The 22,556-nt window shown below is 43.6% G+C and overlaps 2 protein-coding genes across 2 annotated transcripts in view; one reads left to right on the top strand and one right to left on the bottom strand.

Annotated features, from left to right (window-relative positions):
• Window positions 1–10,069, top strand: part of KLB (klotho beta) — a 38,944-nt gene extending 28,875 nt beyond the window's left edge. Inside the window, exons 4-5 of the mRNA XM_066233470.1 lie at window positions 1,224–2,367; window positions 9,071–10,069. Coding sequence (XP_066089567.1) covers window positions 1,224–2,367; window positions 9,071–9,456 — 1,530 coding nt within the window. The 3' untranslated portion in view covers window positions 9,457–10,069. The remainder of the gene's footprint in view (window positions 1–1,223; window positions 2,368–9,070) is intronic.
• A 6,830-nt stretch (window positions 10,070–16,899) lies between these two features.
• RPL9 (ribosomal protein L9) lies at window positions 16,900–22,501 on the bottom strand. Its single transcript, XM_066233686.1, has 8 exons — window positions 22,451–22,501; window positions 21,954–22,000; window positions 21,750–21,865; window positions 21,047–21,142; window positions 18,700–18,832; window positions 17,523–17,603; window positions 17,242–17,356; window positions 16,900–16,988 (listed from the first exon to the last, which is right to left on the bottom strand). The coding sequence occupies exons 2-7, from the start codon at window positions 21,997–21,999 to the stop codon at window positions 17,250–17,252; spliced, it is 579 nt and encodes a 192-aa protein (XP_066089783.1). The 5' UTR covers window position 22,000; window positions 22,451–22,501; the 3' UTR covers window positions 16,900–16,988; window positions 17,242–17,249.
• Between the last annotated feature and the right edge of the window lie 55 nt (window positions 22,502–22,556).

Raw genomic sequence — 22,556 nt, 5'->3', positions numbered from 1 at the left:
ACACATGAGAAAACAATTAGAGGAAAAATATTTACCAAAGGTTAATTATCATTTTTTCCAGGTGCACTTAAATTCAGCCATGAGAAGAAAAGTACTTTAAAACAAGTCATTTATTTTTAAAAACTTTTACGTTCTCTTGAATTTGATAGTGTTTTCTTTTTTCTTAAGCCCTTCCCTTTTCTGTTTTAATTTAGACTAAATGGTCTAGCAGGCAATTATTGCAACCAGGGAAAACTAAACCCAAGTCGTGTCTACTTTATGTTTGTCCAGTGCTTTAGAGTTGACAGAGCACCTTCCCAGAGCCATTGTGAGGTGGGGTGAGGTGAGTGGCATTGCTCGGTCACTATACAGTTGCCGAGCCTGAGTTTCAAAGAGGCAGAATGGGAGTTCAGGGCTGTCTCCGTGGTGGAGGGGCAGAAAAGAAGACATCATCAGATCAAAGAGACACCTTGGGAGTTTCTGGGGTGTATTTTACTGTCCTTTCCACTCCTAATCCAAATATCATGTATAAAGAGGATGTTCAGTATTCTTCTGTTGGGAGAATAAATGCTATGTTCTCAGAGGCACGTGGGGGGAGGAGAATATAATGAGCACATGCGATGATGTCACTTGGACTTTTCAAATAGAAGGTGTTAGAGATGTGCATCAGCGAATGCGAGGGGTCATTCCCCACCTGCTCCCACAGGCTGCTTTGAGGAACTGCGGCTGGGATCAACTAGCCTCCTCTAACCCTAGGAGCTGATCTCAGTGAAATCCTCTACAAGTGGAGTTTTAACTTTGCCTTCAATATACGGCAGTGTTTGAAGGGTCCATCTTTCCTTATTTCTTTCAATTGAGGGTGTCAAGCTAATATCCTGATGCATTTGAACAAAATCACATGAGACCCCATGATGTGACCTAGGTTCTTAGGACAAATGAACTGGAAAACAGCTTCTCCATGTTTCTGTACAACAGCTAAGCCCTGGGTGTGGTTCCTTCCCTGTTTTCTGGCCTCCCTGGGAAATTTCAAGGACTGGAAGAAAGGATAATCCATCGGGCCTTTTCTCTGACATCACCAGAACAGCTGGAACGCACAGTTTGTTACAAAGGACATATGCATCATGTTTTTTCTCTATTGTCAGTGAGAGGCAAAGTAAGATCAGGCCTTTCTCCCTCTCAGATGATGTATGCTAACAGCCTGTCCACCCAGGTATGCTTTACCTGATTGTGCTTGTTTTTCACAGCCGGAACTGGTGGCTTCCTCCCCACAGTTCACCGATCCTCACCTGTATGTGTGGAATGTGACAGGCAACAGACTGCTGCACCAAGTGAAAGGAGTGAAGCTGAAAACACGGCCAGGTCAATGCACAGATTTTGTCAGCATCAAAAGACAGCTTCAAATGTTGGCAAGGATGAAAGTTACCCACTACCGGTTTGCTCTGGACTGGCCCTCCATCCTTCCCACTGGCAACCTGTCCAGGGTAAACGGACAAGCTCTGCGGTACTACAGGTGTGTGGTCAGTGAGAGCTTGAAGCTCAACATCTCCCCAATGGTCACGTTGTACTACCCGACACACGCCCACCTAGGCCTCCCCAAGCCGCTGCTGCAGAGTGGAGGGTGGCTGAACCCATCGATGGCCAAGGCCTTCCAGGATTACGCTGAGCTATGCTTCCAGGAGCTGGGGGACCTGGTAAAGCTCTGGATCACCATCAACGAGCCCAACCGGCTGAGTAACATCTACAGCCACAGTAGTAACGACACCTACAGGGCAGCCCACAACCTGCTGATCGCCCACGCCCTAGCCTGGCACCTCTACGACCGGCAGTACAGGCCCACGCAGCGCGGGGCGGTGTCGCTGTCTCTGCACTCTGACTGGGCGGAACCTGCCAACCCCTTTGCCGATTCGCACAGGCAGGCAGCTGAGCGCTTCCTCCAGTTCGAAATCGCCTGGTTCGCAGAACCTCTCTTCAAGACCGGAGACTACCCACTGGCCATGAGGGAGTACATCGCCTTCAAAAATAGGCAAGAGCTGTCGCGATCCACGTTGCCTCAGTTCACCAAGGAAGAGAGTAGGCTGGTCAAGGGTGCTGCTGACTTCTATGCCCTGAACCACTTCACCACCAGGTTCGTGATGCACGCGCGCCAGAACGGCAGCCACTACATCGCGGACAGAGATGTCCAGTTTCTGCAAGACATCACCTGCCTGAGCTCCCCCACACGCCTGGCCGTCCTGCCCTGGGGAGAGCGGAAGGTGCTCAGCTGGATCAAGAGAAACTATGGAGACCTGGATATTTACATCACGGCCAATGGCATCGACGACCCGTCTGTGGAAAATGACCAACTCCGAGAGTACTACTTAGGAAAATACATTCAAGAGGCCATGAAAGGTGAGTTCTGGGCCCATTTCAGACACAGTGAAGTATGACATTCCCAGCTAATGTGAATGAAAGAAGGAGGGGAGTAGGCTCCTTAGTAACACAGTGTCAGCTCATTGTGGAAAATTTGGCAAGTATACTCCTCACAAAAATTAGGAGATATTTTATAGCTTCATATTCATTTTGAAATATCCCCTAATTTATTTGAGCAGTGTATAAAAAAGTATTTTTTAAAGAAAATAATCAACTGAAATCCCATTCTCCCCAGACATTTTTTTTTTTTTTTTTTTTGTATTTTTCTGAAGCTAGAAACAGGGAGAGACAGTCAGACAGACTCCCGCATGCGCCCGACCGGGATCCACCCAGCACGCCCACCAGGGGCGACGCTCTACCCACCAGGGGGCGATGCTCTGCCCCTCTGAGGGGTCGCTCTGTTGCGACCAGAGCCAGTCTAGCGCCTGGGGCAGAGGCCAAGGAGCCATCCCCAGCGCCCGGGCCATCTTTTGCTCCAATGGAGCCTCCGCTGCGGGAGGGAAAGAGAGAGAGAGGAAGGAGGGGGGGGGGGTGGAGAAGCAGATGGGCGCTTCTCCTGTGTGCCCTGGCCGGGAATCGAACCCGGGACTCCTGCACGCCAGGCCGACGCTCTACCACTGAGCCAACCGGCCAGGGCCTCTCCCCAGACATTTTTAACACAATTGAACTCATGCTATCAGTCTTGTATCCAATTTTTTTCTTTTTTCTTTTTTTTGGTGGGCCATAGTCTTTAATTCTAGCTTGCACCCGGCAGGCAAGTAAAAAACACACACTGGGCTCCAAAACCCACTCACATTCAGTGCTCACAAAGCCACTGACTTATCCGAGTTTCCTAGAATCAAAGGTTTCTAGCTCACCAGCCTCATTCTCCTCAGTTCCTCATCTTCCTTATCCCAGATACAAACTCTGCACAAACTGGCATCTCACTCAGCACTCCGCCATCTTGGCTCCGTCTTCTGGCCGCATGGCCTCTTTCTGCTCTCTGCTCTGCTCCCTCTGCTCTCTCATGCTAATCATCCCAGGAACCAAGAGACTACTTTATTAATTTTAATGAGAGAGGAATAAAGAGAGAGAGAGAGAGACAGGAACATCGATCTGTTCCTGTATGTGCCCTGACTGGGGATTGAACCCACAGCCTCTGTGCTCTAACCAACTGAGTCATCTGGCCAGGGCCCAACTTTTTCTTAATATCACATTACAAATGTGTTCTACATTAAAAGTTCCTTGTTAACATTATTTTAATAGTTACTTAATATTAAGGTGACCAACTTTTTTACGATGAAAAGGACAAAAATAAATTGAAGAAAACAATATCGTAAATAAAAGAAACATTTTATTCATTGCAACAATAATACACTATAATATAAATGCATAATAACATTTGTAATATTTTATATTGTAATTATGCTTACATGCCTATTAATTTTTAATAATTGTAAGAAAAAAGTACTCATTTAGATACAAATATGTCATATCACACGCAATGGATCGACTCTGCATCGATTAAATGCGGACATTTACAGATTAGTGTTCCAATATCAAAAAGGAGGACATGTAGGAGGACACTTTTCGAGGGAGGATGGAACTTACAAAAAAACTGTCCTCCCTAAAGGAGTACGATTGATCACCTTATTAATATATTTTTTATCATATGGACATAACTCCATGTACTTAACCATTCCTCTGTTTGATTTAGGTTTTTTTAACTACTAAAAAATAGGTATGTTTGTATATAAATCTTTGTGTTTATTTCTGATTCTCTCATTATGATGGATTACCCAATATGGAATTATTGTCCAGATGTTATAAACAGTAATTTTTGAGAATACTTATCTCACATACACTTCCCAGCACTGGCTATTATTTTTTAACCATATTTTTATTTTTTTTATTTTTTTATTTTTTTGTATTTTTCTGAAGCTGGAAAGGGGGATAGACAGTCAGACTCCCGCATGCGCCCGACCGGGATCCACCCAGCACGCCCACCAGAGGGCGATGCTCTGCCCCTTCGGGCGTCGCTCCGTCCGTCACGACCAGAGCCACTCCAGTGCCTGGGGCAGAGGCCAAGGAGCCATCCCCAGCACCCAGGCCATCTTTGCTCCAATGGAGCTTCGCTGCGGAAGGGGAAGAGAGAGACAGAGAGGAAGGAGGGGGAGGGGTGGAGAAGCAGATGGGTGCTTCTCCTGTGTGCCCTGGCCGGGAATCGAACCTGGGACCTCTGCACGCCAGGCCGACGCTCCACTACTGAGCCAACCGGCCAGAGCCTTAACCATATTTTTAAATGTCACCTGACCAGCTGGTGGTGCAGTGGATAGAGCGTCGACCTGGTACTCTGAGGACGCAGGGTCAAAACCCCGATGTTGCTGGCTTGAGCATGGGCTCACCAGCTTCAGCATAGGTTCACTGGCTTGAGTGTGAGATCATAGATATGACCCCATTGTCACCAGTTTGAGCTCAGACATCACTGGTTTGAGCCCAAGGTTGCTGGCTTGAGCAAGGGGTCACTGGCTCAGCTGCAGCCCCCTAATCAAGGCACACATGAGAAAGCGATCAATGAACAATTAAAGTGCTGCAACGAGTTGATGCTTCTCATCTCTCTCCCTTCCTGTCTGTCCCTCCCTCTCTCTCCATCTCTCCCTCTCACTAAAACAAACAAACAAAAAAACAAAAACAAAATGTTCATGATTAATTTGTTGAAGCAGCAACAAGTTCCCAGAAATTTACTCACTTGCAGGTATTTATTAAACATCTAATATGGGCAAAAACTGTCCTGGGCACTATATCACCATTGGACAAAATAAGGATTACTGTCATCATAGAGCTTATATTTTTGTGAGAAGAGTCAACAGCGGGTAAGAAATTAGTGTGTCAGAGGTGGAGAGGTCTATGCAGTGAAAACAGGGCAGGGACAAGGATGCCAAGGGTTGGGGGATAGGACAATGGTTATAGTTTTAAATAGAGTGCTTAGGGAAGTCTTCACAGATCTGGAGAAGTGAGGCAGCAAGAAGGTTCAAGATGAGCAAAGAGCAAATGCAAAAATCCTGACATTTCTGGGATTTTTTCAGACAGAGAAGAATGAGCAGGGGGAAAGGAACAGAAGAGCAGGCCAGGGTGGTAAAGGAAGAGGCAGGTCAGACAGGGCTTGGTAGGCCATTGCAAGAACTGTGGCTCTTACTTGAGTGACAGAAATGTTCTGGAAGGTTTAAAACAGAAAGGTGACGTGCTCTAACTTAAAATAATCACGTTGGGTGCTCTTTTGTGAATATACTGTACTCTGTTCAACAAAAACCTTCAAGGGCGAAAGCTTCTCGGAAAGGGTCTACGGAGCTAGCTATATGCTAACCAGGAAGAGGACCAGGTCCAGAGCGTGCAACCTGAACTGGCAGCAGCAGGGCTAGATGGAAAAGTCAAACATGCCCACTGCCCTGGAGCTGATGGAGATTTTTATACAATGGGTTTGGAAGAAAGTTATAACTTGTTTTGAAAGAATTTACGTTGGCTATAGATGACGTGCGGGCAGCGGAGAGCGTTCTGGGATAGTACATAGTCTGTAAGAATTTTTGTTACTCTGGATTGGTTGTTGGCAACAGACTGGGAAGTTCAGGCATAAGCAGGATGCGGTGGAGTCTGGTGGGGGCCGTCCTTTTCCAGATAAGAGCTGAAATAGCCTTCTGGAATTTGACTCAAAATTTCAACATACATATAGGAATGCGAGCAATCTTCATTGGTTTCAGCTATGCTAACTGATTAACTCCTTTCTGTTTCTTCCCATCCTCCAGCCTGCTGTAATTTAATTTAGGACATCTAAAAATTTTCTTGTCAACTGTTAAAAAGCAAGAAAAGAAACAGGAGTTATTCTCATCTAGGTAAGGGATAATGGTGGACCGGTTCAGGTTATCAAGAGTGGAGATGGTGAGTTAGTGAGTCTGCTTGGGACACATTTGCCCCAGCTAATGTCAGGGACCAGTCAGCGCTGGATTGAGGGCAGCTCAGAATGAGCACGATGGATGCCCACTCTTACTATGACAAGTGTACATGTGCTCCAAACAAGTCTGGGCTCCTGAGACAGGACTAGCAGGTCACAAAGCTGGGTGAGTGGTTACCGGGCTGAGGCAGATAGGAGCTGTGGGTCAGAGCTGAGTAGGAGCAGTCACTGCGTGCTGGCTGCACTGCTGTCACCTGTCTTGGCTTCCAGGCTGCCTGCTGCAGATGTGTGGTTGGTGTACAAGCTGCAGTCACTGTTTCTCTAACTGTGTATTATACATGAGTTGTGACATGGCACAACCAGGCTGCCATGCAGGACTGTACCTGTGGCCACCCTTGTGGTTCCCTATCCCATCTTGTTTTCTTATCTATGAGTGTCTAGCAATCTGTCTTAGGGCAGTCATGGACTCCAAAACTTCAGATGGCTTCGCCCATGACTGCAGGAAACAGCCCTGGAAATCTGCTGATGCTGAGGTGTTAATATGGCCCTCCTGTATGAAGGGAGAAGGGACTGACACCAAGTACCCACACTGCTTACTGGAGGCCCACCAACAGAGGGTGCAGTGTGGTGGGGGGTGGCGGGGTGGCTAGGCCATGAGTGGGAGGCAGGAAACAGAGAACACAAGTGAACATTTGCAAATGGTCCAGTACAGATCCTTGTTCCCTGGTCAGGGTGGGGTGGGGGCTTTCATCAGTGTAGAGAAACCGCGAACCAGTTCTGAGGCGCAGGTACAGGAGAAACAGGTACCCAGCCCCAAGGCTTACGTCTTGGCCCATGAAGAGATGCACCTCCACCCCCATTCTCAATTGTAGACCTAAGGGGGTGCACACTGTGGAAGCAGACCCTCACCCCCTCGCCTCAAGCAATTCTGGGACTGTTGCTGCATTTGAAAGCATAAAGTTGCGAGATTCAAAATAAGAGTAGGATAACTTATGATGCTGAGTATTTTAATTTTTTGTTTTAAAGGAAAAATGTGCATTATTTTTGGGGGGCTCGCATGAGGATGTTAGTACTGTCAAGTCCCTGAGACAAATGAACATTGTGCAGGACCTCCACCTCCCCCCAAAAAGAAAGAGTGGAGATAAGAAGTAGCTAGATTCCGGATATACTCTGAAGCCAAGTCACAGGATTAGATGTGGGGTATGAGAGAAGAGAGTGCAAAATGACTCCAAGGTTTTGGTTTGAGTAACTAAAAGAATAACGTAGCTATTTACCAGGTTGGAGACTGGTAGGCACAGGTTTTTGGAGATAAGTTTTTGGTGTTGCACAGGTTATTTTAGATGTCTATTAGACATTTAATTAGAGATGTCAAGTAGGGAACAGACACAAGTGTCAGGTTCAGAGGACAGGTCTAGGGCTTACAGAACTGAGAGTCAAAGCAAATGAATGGTATTTTTAAAATAGAACTTAATGAGTCCAGGTTGGATAGCCCACTTGGTTAGAGCATCATTCCAGATCTGTCAAGACTGCAGGTTCAATCCCTGGTCAGGACACATAGAGGAACAGATCAATGTTTCTGACTCTCTCTCCCTTCCTCTCTCTAAAACCAATAAATAAATAAAAAATAGGACTCAATGAAATCACTAAGGGAGCAAGGAGAGAGAAGGGGGCTGAGCCCTGAGACACATCAGTATTCAGAGATTAGAGATGAGAAATCAGTAAAAATGACAAGAGGAGCCACTGCCGTAAAATATAACAGCATGTTTATACAGACATGATCCAGTAGTGAGGGGAAATTAATACATGAAAGAAGACAGAGGACAGATGAAGCAATGTCTTGAATAGGCAAGAGAAGGCTGGGAGGAGGCAGAACGAGTACAGATACCAGTAGGTGAGTAGATGTGACTGTGGGAGATTGAAGAGGTTCCCAGAGTGTTTCAGTTTTTCAGTGAAGGAGGAGGTCATTACTACACAGGAAGAATGACAAAGGAGAGAGAGATTAGGTAAAACCAAGCGTAGTTATAGGGCAACACCAATGACACATTTGTGGTTTGGAATCAGGCCAAATAGGCAAGATCTTTCTGCCAGTAACCCTATGAAAAAAAGTGGCTTCAACTCTTAAATTTGCTCTTCCCCCCAGATGTGTTTGTATCATTTATGGATCAAAGTTTTACTTCAAAATTTTAAATTTATTATCTATATTTTCACTTTCTTTATATCAATTATAATAGAATGTCAGAAAGCCCTTTAATGAAAATCAAATCATCTTTTTCTTTTATATTTTTCCAAAGTGGAAGCGGGGAGGGGGGCAGACAGGCAGACAGACTCCCACATGTGCCCAACTGGGATCCACCTGGTGTGCCCACTAGGGGGTGATGCTCTGCCCATCTGGGCCATTGCTCCACTGCAACCGGAGCCATTCTAGCGCCTGAGATGGAGGCCATAAAGCCATCCTCAGCACCTGGGCCAACTTTTTGCTCCAATGGAGCCTTGGCTGTGGGAGGGGAAGAGAGAGGGAAAGAGAGAGAGGAGAGGGGGAAGGGTGGAGAAGCAGGTGGGCATCTCCTGTGTACCCTGGGCAGGAATCGAACCCACAACTTCCACACACCGGACCGATGCTCTACTGCTGAGCCAACTGACCAGGGCAAATCATCGTTTTTTTATGGGCATGAGTTTACCTTGTTTCAATGAAAACTAAATTCTTATTCAAAGGTACTTTAGTCCACTTGTGGTTAATAATGTTCTGGTATTTTTCAGCATACCTGGTTGATAATGTCAAAATCAGAGGCTATTATGCATTCAAACTGACTGAAGAAAAATCTAAACCAAGATATGGATTCTTCACATCTGACTTCAAAGCTAAATCCTCAATTCAGTTTTACAACAGACTGATCAGCACCAGTGGCCTCCCTTCTGGTAACAGCAGTCCTAGATGCAGTCAGACTCAAACAAACACGGAGTGCACTGTCTGCTTATTTCTTGTGCAGAAGAAACCACTGATATTCTTTGGTTGTTGCTTCTTCTCCAGTCTGGTTCTCCTTTTATCGGTCACCATTTTTCATAAGCGGAAGAGAAGAAAATTTTGGAAAGAAAACTTACAAGACATACCATTACAAAAAGGCCATAAGAGAGTTCTTAGTTAAAGTGATCCTAGTTCAATCTGCATGGTAGTTTAAAAATTCACTCCAGTTCCATATACTGGTAACTTATAGAAGATATACCTATATTGTAAAAAGAAAATTTGAGATATTAGTGGTAGCTAAGGTGATGACAATCGATGTCTCTACTGTGTTTCAAATGAAATTTTTTTAGGTGCAATGTCAGTGAACACAGTTCTTGGATCTGAAGATAAAGGCTTTGCCTGGATGAGCAATTTTCCACCTTTTTATCTCATGGCACACATAAACTAATAACTAAAACACTGCAGCACACCAAAGAAATATTTTAGCTGATCTGACCCAAAAAAATCAGTATCATTTTGATTCATTCACATGGGATGGCTATTGTTACTTTTTTAGTTGACAATCTAAGGGAAAAGAGGTCAGTGACCCAGGCTAGTCAGGTGTTGCATGTTTTAGAAATTCTTGCAGCACAGTGGATAAAGTGTCAGCCTGGAATGCTGAAGTCACTGGTTTGAAACCCTGGGTTTCACTGGTCAAGGCACAAACAAACAACCACTACAAGTTGATGCTCCCCCACCCCACTTACCTCTCTCCTCTCTCTGAAAATCAATAAATTAAAAAATCTTAAAAACAATTCTTGTGGCACACTAGTTGAAAATCACTGGTCTAGACAATAAGCTATGAGAATTATCTTATACACTGCTTCATGAAGTTTTGTGTTTTTTTTAATTTATTATTTTTTTACAGAGACAGAGTCAGAGAGAAGGATAGACACAGACAGACAGACAGGAACGGAGAGAGATAAGAAGCATCAATCATCAGTTTTTCGTTGCGCATTGCAACACCTTAGTTGTTCATTGATTGCTTTCTCATATGTGCCTTGACCGCGGGCCTACAGCAGACCAAGTAACCCCTTGCTCAAGCCAGCAACCTTGGGTCCAAACTGGTGAGCTTTTTGCTCAAACCAGATGAGCCTGCGCTCAAGCTGGTGACCTTGGGGTCTTGAACCTGGGTCCTTCCGCATCCCAGTCCAACGCTCTATCCACTGCGCCACCGCCTGGTCAGGCTGCTTCATGAAGTTTGATTACTATTTTCCATCATTCTTCTCTTTCATAAATACCAACAGCCTATTATCAAAAAAATTATCTTGAAAAAGTGCAATATGTTTTGTTAGACTCCACAGCAGAGATTTAGAACTCAACACTGGATAGTCAGTGATATATTCTATCACTTCTAACAAGGTGCTTTCCCCCTTTATGTCAGGGTGGTTTGCAAATGGAAAGAAAAAACACAATAGGTAATGCTAGTGTATAGCTAGTTACAGCATAGACATTTAAGCACATCCATCCCTTAGTCTTTCTCAATAGAAATAAAAATTACCAAATATTTATAAAACATCTAAATTTTGTGAGGTCTTTTATCATATTTTTAAAAATATAATATGTAGCCTGACCAGGTGGTGGCGCAATGGATAAAGCATCAGACTAGGACACGGAGGACCCAGGTTCGAAACCTCAAGGCTGCCAGCTTGAGTGTGGGCTCAACTGACTTGAGTGCGGGATTATAGACATGACCCGTGGTTGCTGGCTTGACTCCAAAGGTTACTGACTTGAGCCTAAGGTCAACTGGCTTGAGCAAGGGGTCACTCGCTCTGCTGTAGCCCTCCGATCAAGGCACATATGAGAAAGCAATCAGTGAACAACTAAGGCACCACAATGAAGAACTGATGCTTCTCATCTCTTTCTCTTCCTGTCTGTCTGTCCCTATCTCTATCTGTCTTTGTCAAGAAATATATATAACATGTTAACCTCTATTAATTCATCTAGTGGAAAGATCAGAGTACTAAAATTAAGGACAGCTAGACCCAAAAGCCTGAAGACAGAGAATCACTCAGCCTCACAGTACAGCAATTTCCTCTTTAGACAAATTGATATCATTCTTCCTCACTTGATTTTTGTGAGATGACAAAACCATACCTAGCATACTTAGGGAAGCTAAACATTCTTAAAAATATATAATTTTATCTATGAGCAAGTCATGATACAGAAGACTACATTATTCTGAGACTTGCTCTCTCCTGAGGAGCTTTGCTGTTCAACACCACGTGCATATACGGACCTCTCAAGGGATCTGAACCTATATCTGGGACTCTGCATGCAATTCAGAATGAGTCTGAATGAGTTAAAACGATTTCTTCACATTGCAGCTGGGATTACATCTTAACTTTCTTGAACTCTGTGCTTAATATTTGTGCACTGGCCTGACCAGGTGGTGGCGCAGTGGATAGAGCGTCGGACTGGGATGCGGAAGGACCCAGGTTCGAGACCCCGAGGTCGCCAGCTTGAGCGCGGGCTCATCTGGCTTGAGCAAAGAGCTCACCAGCTTGGACCCAAGGTCGCTGGCTCCAGCAGGGGGTTACTCAGTCTGCTGAAGGCCCGCAGTCAAGGCACATGTGAGAAAGCAATCAATGAACAACTAAGAAGTCGCAACGCGCAACGAGAAACTGATGATTGATGCTTCTCATCTCTCTCCGTTCCTGTCTGTCCCTGTCTATCTCTGCCTCTGTAAAAAAAAAAAAAAAAAAAAGATTTGTGCACTGTATTCTAATGGTTGGAGGAACAAATCTTGCATGTAAACCCATTCATACCCATTTTCTTTCTGTAGGTTGGTCCACATTTAAATACCCAGCAGCTAGTCACTAGCCACGCTCTCTAGGAATTTAAACTTTCTTAAAAGTCAAAGGAAAGCTCGTCAGTTCAAAAAGCCTTGGTAGGAAACTAACTTCAATTAAGGCAATTGTGATTATTTTCCAGGTCTACCTCTATCAGAAGACAAATTTCATAATGAGATCCTAACTCAGGGGTAGTCAACCTTTTTATACCTATCGCCCACTTTTGTATCTCTGTTAGTAGTAAAATTTTCTAACCGCCCACCGGTTCCACAGTAATGGTGATTTATAAAGTAGGGAAGTAACTTTATAAAATTTATAAAGCAGAGTTACAGCAAGTTAAAGCATATAATAATAATTACTTACCAAGTACTTTATGTCGGATTTTCGCTAAGTTTAGCAGAATAAATCTTTTTTTTTTTTTTGTATTTTTCTGAAGCTGGAAACGGGGAGAGACAGTCAGACAGACTCCCGCATGCGCCCGACTGGGATCCACCTGGCACGCCCACCAGGGGCGATGCTCTGCCCACCAGGGGGCGATGCTCTGCCCCTCCGGGCGTCGCGGCAGAATAAATCTTTATAAAACAACTTACTATAGTTAAATCTATCTTTTTATTTATACTTTGGTTGCTCCACTACCACCCACCACGAAAGCTGGAACGTCCACTAGTGGGTGGTAGGGACCAGGTTGACTACCACTGTTCTGATAATGTGTAATAAGCTTCATGGACACTGTAAAGTTGATAATACAACTGATCAGTTCAAGTAAATGCAAAAGGAGTGAGCAGTCAATTTTCTTTTTGGCTGGCCAAATTCAAATAATAAATTTTGGTTGTTGCTTTTTTCCAGTCTGCTTTCCTTGCCCTCAGTGCACCCACTCCTCCAGCTTTGGCTGTTTTCAGGTTATGCAGTAATTTTTATACTTTATTTTAGAGAACTAAGTGGTCCTGAGGCTATTCAATTATTAGTCAATTGCTTTTTACTTTATTAACTATGTGTAAAAAGGCATTTAAACGAACCACTTGGCTTGGGTTTTTTTCCTCTGTGCCACATGGAACTCATTCTCACCCCAGAGTTCCAGTTAATATTCTTATAGGAAGTATTACATAGTTAAGAAATTCATTATCAACTTTTAAACTTGTAACATCCAAGGTTTTGAAAAGAAATGTGCCTGACCTATGGTGGTGCAGCGGATAAGGCATCGACCTGGAATGCTGAGGTTGCCAGATTGAAACCCTGGGCTTCCCAGTCAAGGCACATATGAGAAGCAAATGCTTCCCATTCCTTTCCCTGGCTTTTTCTCTCTCCTCACTCTAAAAGCAATAAATAAAATTTTTCAGAAAAGAAAAAAAAAACCTGACCAGGCAGTGGCACAGTGGATAGAGCATTGGACTAGGACGCAGAGGACCCAGGTTCAAAACCTTGAGGTTGCTGGTGTGAGCATGGACTCACCAGCTTGAGTGTGGGGTCACTGGCTTAAGCAAGGGGTCACTCCTTCTGCTGTAGCCTCTCCCCCCAAGTCAAGGCACATATGAGAAAGCAGTCAATGAACTGAGATGCTGCAATGAAGAATTGATGCTTCTCATCCCTCTCCTTTCCTATCTGTCCCTCTCTGTCAAAAAGAAATGCATATTTAGCCATAAGAATAAGACTTGAAACTAAGTTTAGGTTTTGCTATTCTTGGTCTCTACTTTGTATTTTGTGTTTATGATTTACAAGTCCAATAACCATCATTTTTTAAATGTCTTTACATTTACAGCTTAAAAACTTAATCTTTTTCAAACTTGTTGCCTAGCCATGAACTCTCCCAACTATTAAAGTTCCAAACCCAATGCTTACTGTCCTCCCGTTATGCCACTTGGGAATTTCAACCATTCAAGAATCCTGGGTAAACACTTAATCTGGCTAATGATCCATTATATTCAGATTTATTTTAAACTCATTTAAAAATCATAAAAGGGTTCATCAGAAACAACTGATAATTTTTTTCTTCTTCTTTTCCAAGTGAGGAGACAGACTGACTCCCGCATGTACCCCAACTGGGACCTACCCAGTAACCTGTCTAGAGCTGGTACTCTGTCCATCTGAGGCCATGCTCACAACTGAGCTATTTTTAGTGCCTGAGGCGAGGCTCCATGGAGCCATGGCTGTGGGGGGGGGGGGGAGAGGAGGGAGAACAGGAGGATTGGAGAAGCAGATGGCCGCTTCTCCTGTGTGCCCTGGCCGGGAATCGAACCCGGGACACATCCACACACAGGGCTGACACTCTATCACTGAGCAAAAACTGGCCAGGGTCAGTTGATAGCTTTTGATAGAATATTTCAAGTAAATTTTTCTGAGATTTTTAGGGGAAAATTCATCTTAAAAATCTAACTTAAGTTTGTGTATTCAATATAACTATTTCACTAATAAGACTTTGATCTATGTACTGTATATGGAAATATAACTATTGTTTAAAGAGCTTCTGGAAAAGGTCAGTATACCGTGTTTAATTTTCAATGTAATTTATTGCAAATAAACTTAACTGTGGAATGTGAATGAGTCTGGTGTTAATTTGGTGCTATGCCAACAGTGCTTCCCCCATCCTCCCAAGTTGTGTGCCAACCAGATTAACTTATTTCTGTGTATGTTCTCTCATAAAATAGGTACTCCTCCACCTCAAAGTTGGAAAAATAATGTTTATTCATAGTAGACACAGAAGACATGGGAATCTTCCCTGACGAAAACTTTCATTTATCACACCCAAGTTATCAAATGAAAATCACTCCTTGGTAACAACCAACCTCCAACAGTTATGTCGTTATCAACCTACTTCCCTCTTGGAGAAATCCCATTTACTCCCATAGCCGCAATATACTTGCTTTCAATATTAACTTCTCTATCCCCCTGTAATATTGCCACTTGAAAATTTCTTCCTCATGTTCAAGCTTTGAGATTATGTCAAAACCTCCCAAAACATCTCCTTTCTAATCCCACTGCTATTACTGTCTTCAGTCTCTGTAACTTGAACATCCTGGCAATCTGGGTACCAATCACTTGACCAGGGGTCCCCAAACTACGGCCCGCGGGCCACATGCGGCCCCGAGGCCATTTATCCGGCCCCTGCCGCACTTCCGAAAGGGGCATCTCTTTCATTGGTAGTGAGAGGAGCACATTGACCATCTCACTAGCCAAAAGCAGGTCCATAGTTCCCATTGAAATACTGATCAGTTTGTTGATTTAAATTTACTTGTTCTTTATTTTAAATATTGTATTTGTTCCTGTTTTGTTTTTTTTTTTACTTTAAAATAAGATATGTGCAGTATGCATAGGGATTTGTTCATAGTTTTTTTTATAGTCCGGCCCTCCAACGGTCTGAGGGACAGTGAACTGGCCCCCTGTGTAAAAAGTTTGGGGACCCCTGCACTTGACACTGTTCCAGGTACTTAAAATAACCCCTGGTAAGAAGTGCCCCCCATGAAGGTTACAATCTAACAGCAATAAAGCATGTAATCAATACACAGCAAAGTAAACTATAAATATTACACCATAAATACTATGAACAATATAATATAACAAGTGAAACAGGGTAAGGGTACACTAGGATGGGGGTAAGGAATGAGCACAAGGTGGGCTTTACTGAAACTTGACGGAAATTGGTCAGTCCAAAGACAACTTCCAAAGGGAAGGACAACTTGAAGGCTTAGAGGTAGCAATACTGACAGAAAGGTCAGTTTGATCAGTATAGTCAGAATGGTTCAGAGGAAGCTCAGAGCTTGATAAAAACTATGGTGGCCACTGCTGAAAATACTGGGGAGGAAGGAGCAAAAATGGCCAGTTAAGAGGCTTTTAAATTCCTCTCAGTGACCTGAAAGTTGCCTCATACTGACCCTTCTGCCAGGAAGAAGCAAGATGGAAGTCCCAAGATTTCCATGAGAGACCCAACTTCTTCCTCCTACCTTGGCCAGGAGGCCTGATGGTTGGGAACTACAACTGAGATGTTTATTGTTTTTACTAAATGAAATAAACACTATGATCTGAGTTGGCCTGAAAAAAAAAGAGGCTTTTAAACTAATCCAGGTAAAACAACAGGGATTTTTGTTTCATTTCTGTATTATGAAAAACTTCAAAACTTTATGTAAGTAGGAAGAGTATAATGAATCTCCATTCAGCTTCAACAAATTACCCACTTAGAAATTACTTTTTTCATCTAAAACCCCATTCAATATCTACCCCAACCCCATCTCAAATATTTCAAAGCAAATCCTAATTTCACCATTTCATCAATTTCTTAAAACTTAACCATTATAATAAAGACTATTATATATTTGCAGTGTGACTCATAAAGTTAGAAAATTATGGAAGGGTTATCAAGGACTAGGATATGGGAGTCAATGGCTGAAGTAGGGCAGACGGTAACATAACAAGGACCTCGGATCACAGGGGCCATGCTCATCGTAAACACAAATTAACTCCATCTCCCAAAGCTTACTAAGGCTGTATCACCTTGTTTCATAGTAGACACAGCTGCTTCTTCACAATGATATGGTATACAGACAACTAATTCAACCCTATCTGCATCACAGATGCTCAAATTCACACCTCTGCAAATTTAGATATCTTCAGGACACCCCCCAAAACTGCATCTAATGATGAATAGCCACATAGTGCTGGCTGTCACTGGTACCATGTTCTTCTTGCCTGAAATAACCTTGATTTTCCTTCAAAAAATAAGTTACTTCTCCCATGAAGTCTTACTAGAAATTTAACTTTTTACTTGCCAAATAGTTGGAAAGAATTATGAGTTTAAGAAAAAAATGTGTCAAGTCATTTTATTTTATCTTTAAAATGTGAGAAATGAGGCTGAGAAATCATGCGCCATCTTGCTGTTTCTATAGCTGGACAACTGTAAAAAAAAAAAAGAAAAAGTCTTTAACTCTCCATCAAAACCCTTGCCCAGAAAAGTTCCACTCTAAATCTAGAACATATTTAGATTCATATTGAAAATGGGTGCAATTTCATCTTTTTCTGCCAAATTTACTGCTTCAAAATGCAACTCTTCATTTTCTGCTATTATGGCAACTCATTTCAGTCTTAGTAAATTAGGACACCTCCCCAACTAAAGCAATAATAAAACTTAAGACACTTCAAGAACGTACCTTAGATCTTATTCATCAGCCTGCTGAACTGTTCCTTTTTCAGAAACATAGATACCATCCAAAAATTTTCTGATATCCTTGTTTTTAACTGTTGTGGCTTGCTGAATCAAAGCAGCTATAAGAAATAAGGCAATTACTTTACCAGCTTAAAGCCATCTTATAACCTGTATATTTTGAGCAAAGCTTTAGATTTCCACAAATAAAGCTCACCACATGAACAGAATACCATGTATTCAAACAACAATATTTAGACATCTTATAGGCATAATAAACATACCAACCTGAATTTGATACAAGCTCAATGTCATTTCCTTCAAGAATCAGTTCATCTTTCTGGGCTTGAGAGACTGAACAAGCAACACCTAAAAGGGGAGATGGTATTTGCATTGTGTCAACATAAAATCAAATCTGCATAGGAAATATTTAATTTAAATATATTTTAATTAAGTAGCAATTTATTCCACTTAAAATTCCACAGACCAAATAAACCTTAAGATGTTTTTGACATTATAAGAGATGATTTATCTGGGTCAAAATCTTGTTTGTGTTCCTATTTGAATCAATCTCTCCCAGAGTAGTTAGATTCTGTGATTCAATTAAGGAGTATGTGAAGATGGTATTTAGCTAGCCCATATTAGGTGTACAAGGCTTGTATTGTCTTATTTTTGGCCCTGGCTGGTTGGCTCGATGGTAGTGTAGGTCTAGCACTGGACGTCCTGGGTTCGATTTCTGGTCAGGGCACACAGGAGAAGTGACCATCTGCTTCTCTACCCCACCTTAATCTTCCCGCAGCCATGAACGTCCCTCAGGCACTAAAAAATAAATAAATATGATAGCTTTACAAGCAATGGCCCTAGATGGGCAGAGCATGGCCAGTAGGAGGCTTGCTCCCAGTGGGGGGAGGGGGCACATGTGTCAGGGTACATGCATGAGGGGAGTCTGTCTCCCCTCCTCTCACTTAAAAAAAAGTCTTATTTGTATTGTACATACAGGGTTGGGGCAAAAGTAGGTTTACAGTTGTGGGTACATAAAAGTTTATTTTTGTATCATTTATTGTTTTTCATATGAATAACTGCATTTCAATTTTTAACTCATTTAATCATGAGATGTTCCCAATAGCTATACAGAGGTAATCTGCCAAAGGTCAATAGTGAGACTGGAGAATTTAACCTAGACAGTCTATGCTATGTAAACCACCTTTCAAGTGGTCTTCTTAATTTAGGATTTCAGTTTGCAGAGCTAATTAAACTGCTTACCATGCCCTGCAAACTACTCCAATGTAAAAGCCTTCAAGAATTACAATTGGTATCAATATGATATAAAGCCTTAACTAGCACCAGGAGTAATTATAATCATAAAATAGACAATTCTGAAATAACTCTGGTTTTACTTATGGCTAACCCAAAACACAAGTATAAAGAAAAAATTTCTGAAACACAGCTAAGAGTATGCACATACCTGACCTCATCCGAACCCTGCGGATGTATTTTTCTCCCAAGAAATTTCTGATTTCAACAAGAGAACCATTCTCCTGAATAACAACGTTGATGGGGAAGTGAGCGTACACAGACCTCATCTTGTAACGAAAGCCCTGCATTAAGCAAACAATTAGCAATGCTTAGTTTTAAAGAAGTCCAGTTTTAAATTTCGCAGGGTACTTATATTATACTTCTACTTTAGAAATGAAAGTCCTGCCCTGGCCGGTGGCTCAGCGGTAGAGCATCGGCCTAGCGTGCGGAGGACCCAGGTTCGATTCCCGGCCAGGGCACACAGGAGAAGCGCCCATTTGCTTCTCCACCCCTCCGTCGCGCTTTCCTCTCTGTCTCTCTCTTCCCCTCCCGCAGCCGAGGCTCCATTGGAGCAAAGATGGCCTGGGCGCTGGGGATGGCTCCTTGGCCTCTGCCCCAGGCGCTAGAGTGGCTCTGGTCGCAACATGGCGACGCCCAGGATGGGCAGAGCATCGCCCCCTGGTGGGCAGAGCGTCACCCCTGGTGGGCGTGCCGGGTGGATCCCGGTCGGGCGCATGCGGGAGTCTGTCTGACTGTTTCTCCCTGTTTCCAGCTTCAGAAAAATGAAAAAAAAAAAAAAAAAAAAGAAATGAAAGTCCTGCCTGACCAGGTGATGACACAGTAGACAGAGCGTTGGACTGGAATGCAGAGGACCCAGGTTTGAAACCCCAAGGTTGCCGGCTTGCAGATGGGATTAAAGACATGACCCCATGGACACAGGCTTGAAGCCCAAGGTGGCTGGCTTGAGCAAGTGGTCACTCACTCTTCTGTAGCCCCCACTCCCCATCAAGGCACATGAGAAAGCAATCAATGAACCAAGGAACCGCAATGAAGAATTGATGTTTCTCATCTCTTTCCCTGTCTGTCTGTCTCTATCTGCCCCTCTGTCACACACACATACAAAAAGTCCTCACATTGCACTCACTTCAAGGTTTTATAACCGTTACCTGAATCAAGCCTTAGGCAAGTTTTATACACAAACATTTGTTTTAGTGCCTCCTCACTGAACTGTAAAGCTCTTTAAAAAGATATTACTTTTATTTTTTTTTTTCAATTAGTTTGCAGTCAGTACAACTGTATTACTTTCAGATGTACAGCATAGGGGTTATATATTTACAAAGTGCTACTCTGATATTTCAGTATCCACCTGTAACCATGTACAAATTCATTAAAATAGTATTAAGCTTATTAAGAAAGCATTATTTTACTATCTCCTATGTAATAAATGCTAGCTTCCTTTTGGTGAGGGGGGGAGGAACGGACAGACACGAGGACATCAACTTATTGCTCCACTTAGTTGTGCCTCCTACAAAGGGCCATGGTGTTGAGATGTGTACTAAAAAATCAAACCCTACCTTATGTGCTACATTTTTTTTGATGACAGAGAAGGACAAATAGGGACAGAAAGGGAGAGAGATGAGAAGCATCAATCCTTTGTTGTAGCTCGTTAGTTGTTCACTGATTGCTTTCTCATATGTGCCTTGATGGGGGGAGGGGACCCACAGCAAAGCAAGTGACCCCTTGCTCAAGCCAGCAACCTCAGGGTTTTGGTTTTTGTATTTTTCTGAAGCTAGAAACGGGGAGAGACAGTCAGACAGACTCCCGCATGCGCCTGACCGGGATCCACCTGGCACGCCCACCAGGGGCGATGCTCTGCCCCTTGGGGCGTTGCTCTGCCGTGACCAGAGCCACTCTAGCACCTGGGGCAGAGGCCAAGGAGCCATCCTCAGCACCTGGGCCATCTTTGCTCCAATGGAGCCTCGGCTGTGGGAGGGGAAGAGAGAGACAGAGAGGAAGGGAGGGGGTGGAGAAGAAAATGGGCACTTCTCCTATGTGCCCTGGCCAGGAATCGAACGCGGGTCCCCCGCACGCCAGGCTGACGCTCTACCGCTGAGCCAACCGGCCAGGGTCAACCTTAGGGTTTTGAAACTGGGTCCTCTGCATCTCAATCTGATGCTCTCTATCCACTGTGCCACTGCCTGGTCAGGCTGTGCTACATTTCTATAAAAAGAAGACAGACATACATACATCCTCATGGTGTGACTCTAATTTTGTATGAAAAACACCATCAGCCTACTAAGACCACCTGGTCTGTACCTGCATGCATTGATCACTTAATCCTAAACACCCAAAATGTCTATTAAACACATTTGCTAAGGTCACCTTTTCCCACATTCTAGAGCTCAAGAATCTCAATAAATTATATGCATAACCTGTTCTCTACAGTAGACATTTATGTTGCATAAAGCACAGCCAACCCCCCCCCCCCAACAAAGCTGTCTGATCAATCCGCTTACCAGTGTAACACCCTTGATCATGTTCTGTACATGACTGCAGATAGTGCGAACTGTAGCCAGTTCCTTTCTGTTTCCCCACCATTTGTCAACCCGGAGCTGTAACAGAACAAAAAGTTTAGTTTAGTAGATTCTTTCCAGTAATGAGTAGGCTTGCAAGAAAAGAGTCCATTTATCCAAAGAATTACTTTAGACTCCAACAGGCACAAATAAAGAGCATGCTTTTCAACTGAAAAGGTGCGAACACATATAAAGCCCTCAATAAATAACAAACGTTGTTACTATTCAACCCAGGTTCACAGTTTCACAAAGGAAGAACCTAGAAACACCCATTTTGTATTAAGTTGCATCAAACTTCACTCCTAGAAAGTTAAAATGACAGGTTTAGAAGTCTACTGCCCGGTTCCTAAAATTCTTACAAAACAAACAATCATGAGGAAAACAAACCTAACACATAAAAGAATCAAGACCTAGTGCTAATGACTACTAATACGGAGCTTTGTAAGCCACTCTTCAGAATTAGGTTGTCCAATCTCACGAAAACACAAATACCAAAACCGGTTACAATTTTGGACACCAAATTTTAAGCTAAAACATTAAATCTCAATTCTGTAATCTTTAAAAGCAGTCAAATAGGATGCTATTAAATCACAACCTTCCAAACAAGCAATTCAGGTGTCAAAAAAAAAATCCCCACAAAACTCACCCTCTTCTTTTTCTTTCCAAGGAGGCTGAGCTCTACATTGATGTGATTGAAGTCCCTCCGCAGGGTGCCTCTGGGGCCCTTCACAATAACTGTGCGTCCCTTCAGAGTGACGTCGACTACAAGAGAACGCACTGGTGAGGCCTCCAACAAGGTATAGAGCGCGTAGTATAGTCATAAAGAAAAGGCAAACACCAAGTCTCCTACCATTTTCTGGGATGTCGACCGTCTGATTGCTGAGAATGGTCTTCATCCTGAAACAAACACTTGGGGTAAGAAGACCGGAGCGGGGCCTGTTTTCGACCAAGCTACCCAATCATATGTTTCCACTCCTATCGGAGACCGGCCGGCGAAAATCCCGGGCAGGTCACAGGCGGGCCAACAGGGAAAGCAGCCCCCGGCTGCGTCCTGACCAGGGAGGAGCATCTCCCAAGCAGCTGTGTCGAGGGCTAGGGGGCGAACTCCGGCTTCGAGTAACCCAGGAAGCCCGATCAGGAAGGCGCCATCCTGGCAAGGCTGAGGGGCGGGGATAGGCTTAAAAGCCAAGGACAGAGCTAGAACCCCAGTCCCGCGATCTATATGGGGCTCGGCGCGCGCGGGGAGAACCAGGATAAAACCTCCGAGAGCCAGACCGGCGCTGCCGGTCTTTCTCAAGCCGATGATTTTAGATTCCCAGGGCCCACCGAGTACAGGAATATCCTCACCTCGCAGTAGATGAGGCAAAGAGAAAGCGTCTTTCGTCATCACGTTCTTGTAGCCGTAGGCTCCTGCGTACGCGTCATGAGCGCGTGACGCCACTAGGCTAAACCA

The sequence above is a fragment of the Saccopteryx bilineata genome, chromosome 5 (genome assembly GCF_036850765.1).
Source record: "Saccopteryx bilineata isolate mSacBil1 chromosome 5, mSacBil1_pri_phased_curated, whole genome shotgun sequence".
Taxonomy (NCBI): domain Eukaryota; kingdom Metazoa; phylum Chordata; class Mammalia; order Chiroptera; family Emballonuridae; genus Saccopteryx; species Saccopteryx bilineata.
Note: the sequence above shows the minus strand (reverse complement) of the source record. Positions and strands in the feature narration are given on the sequence as shown.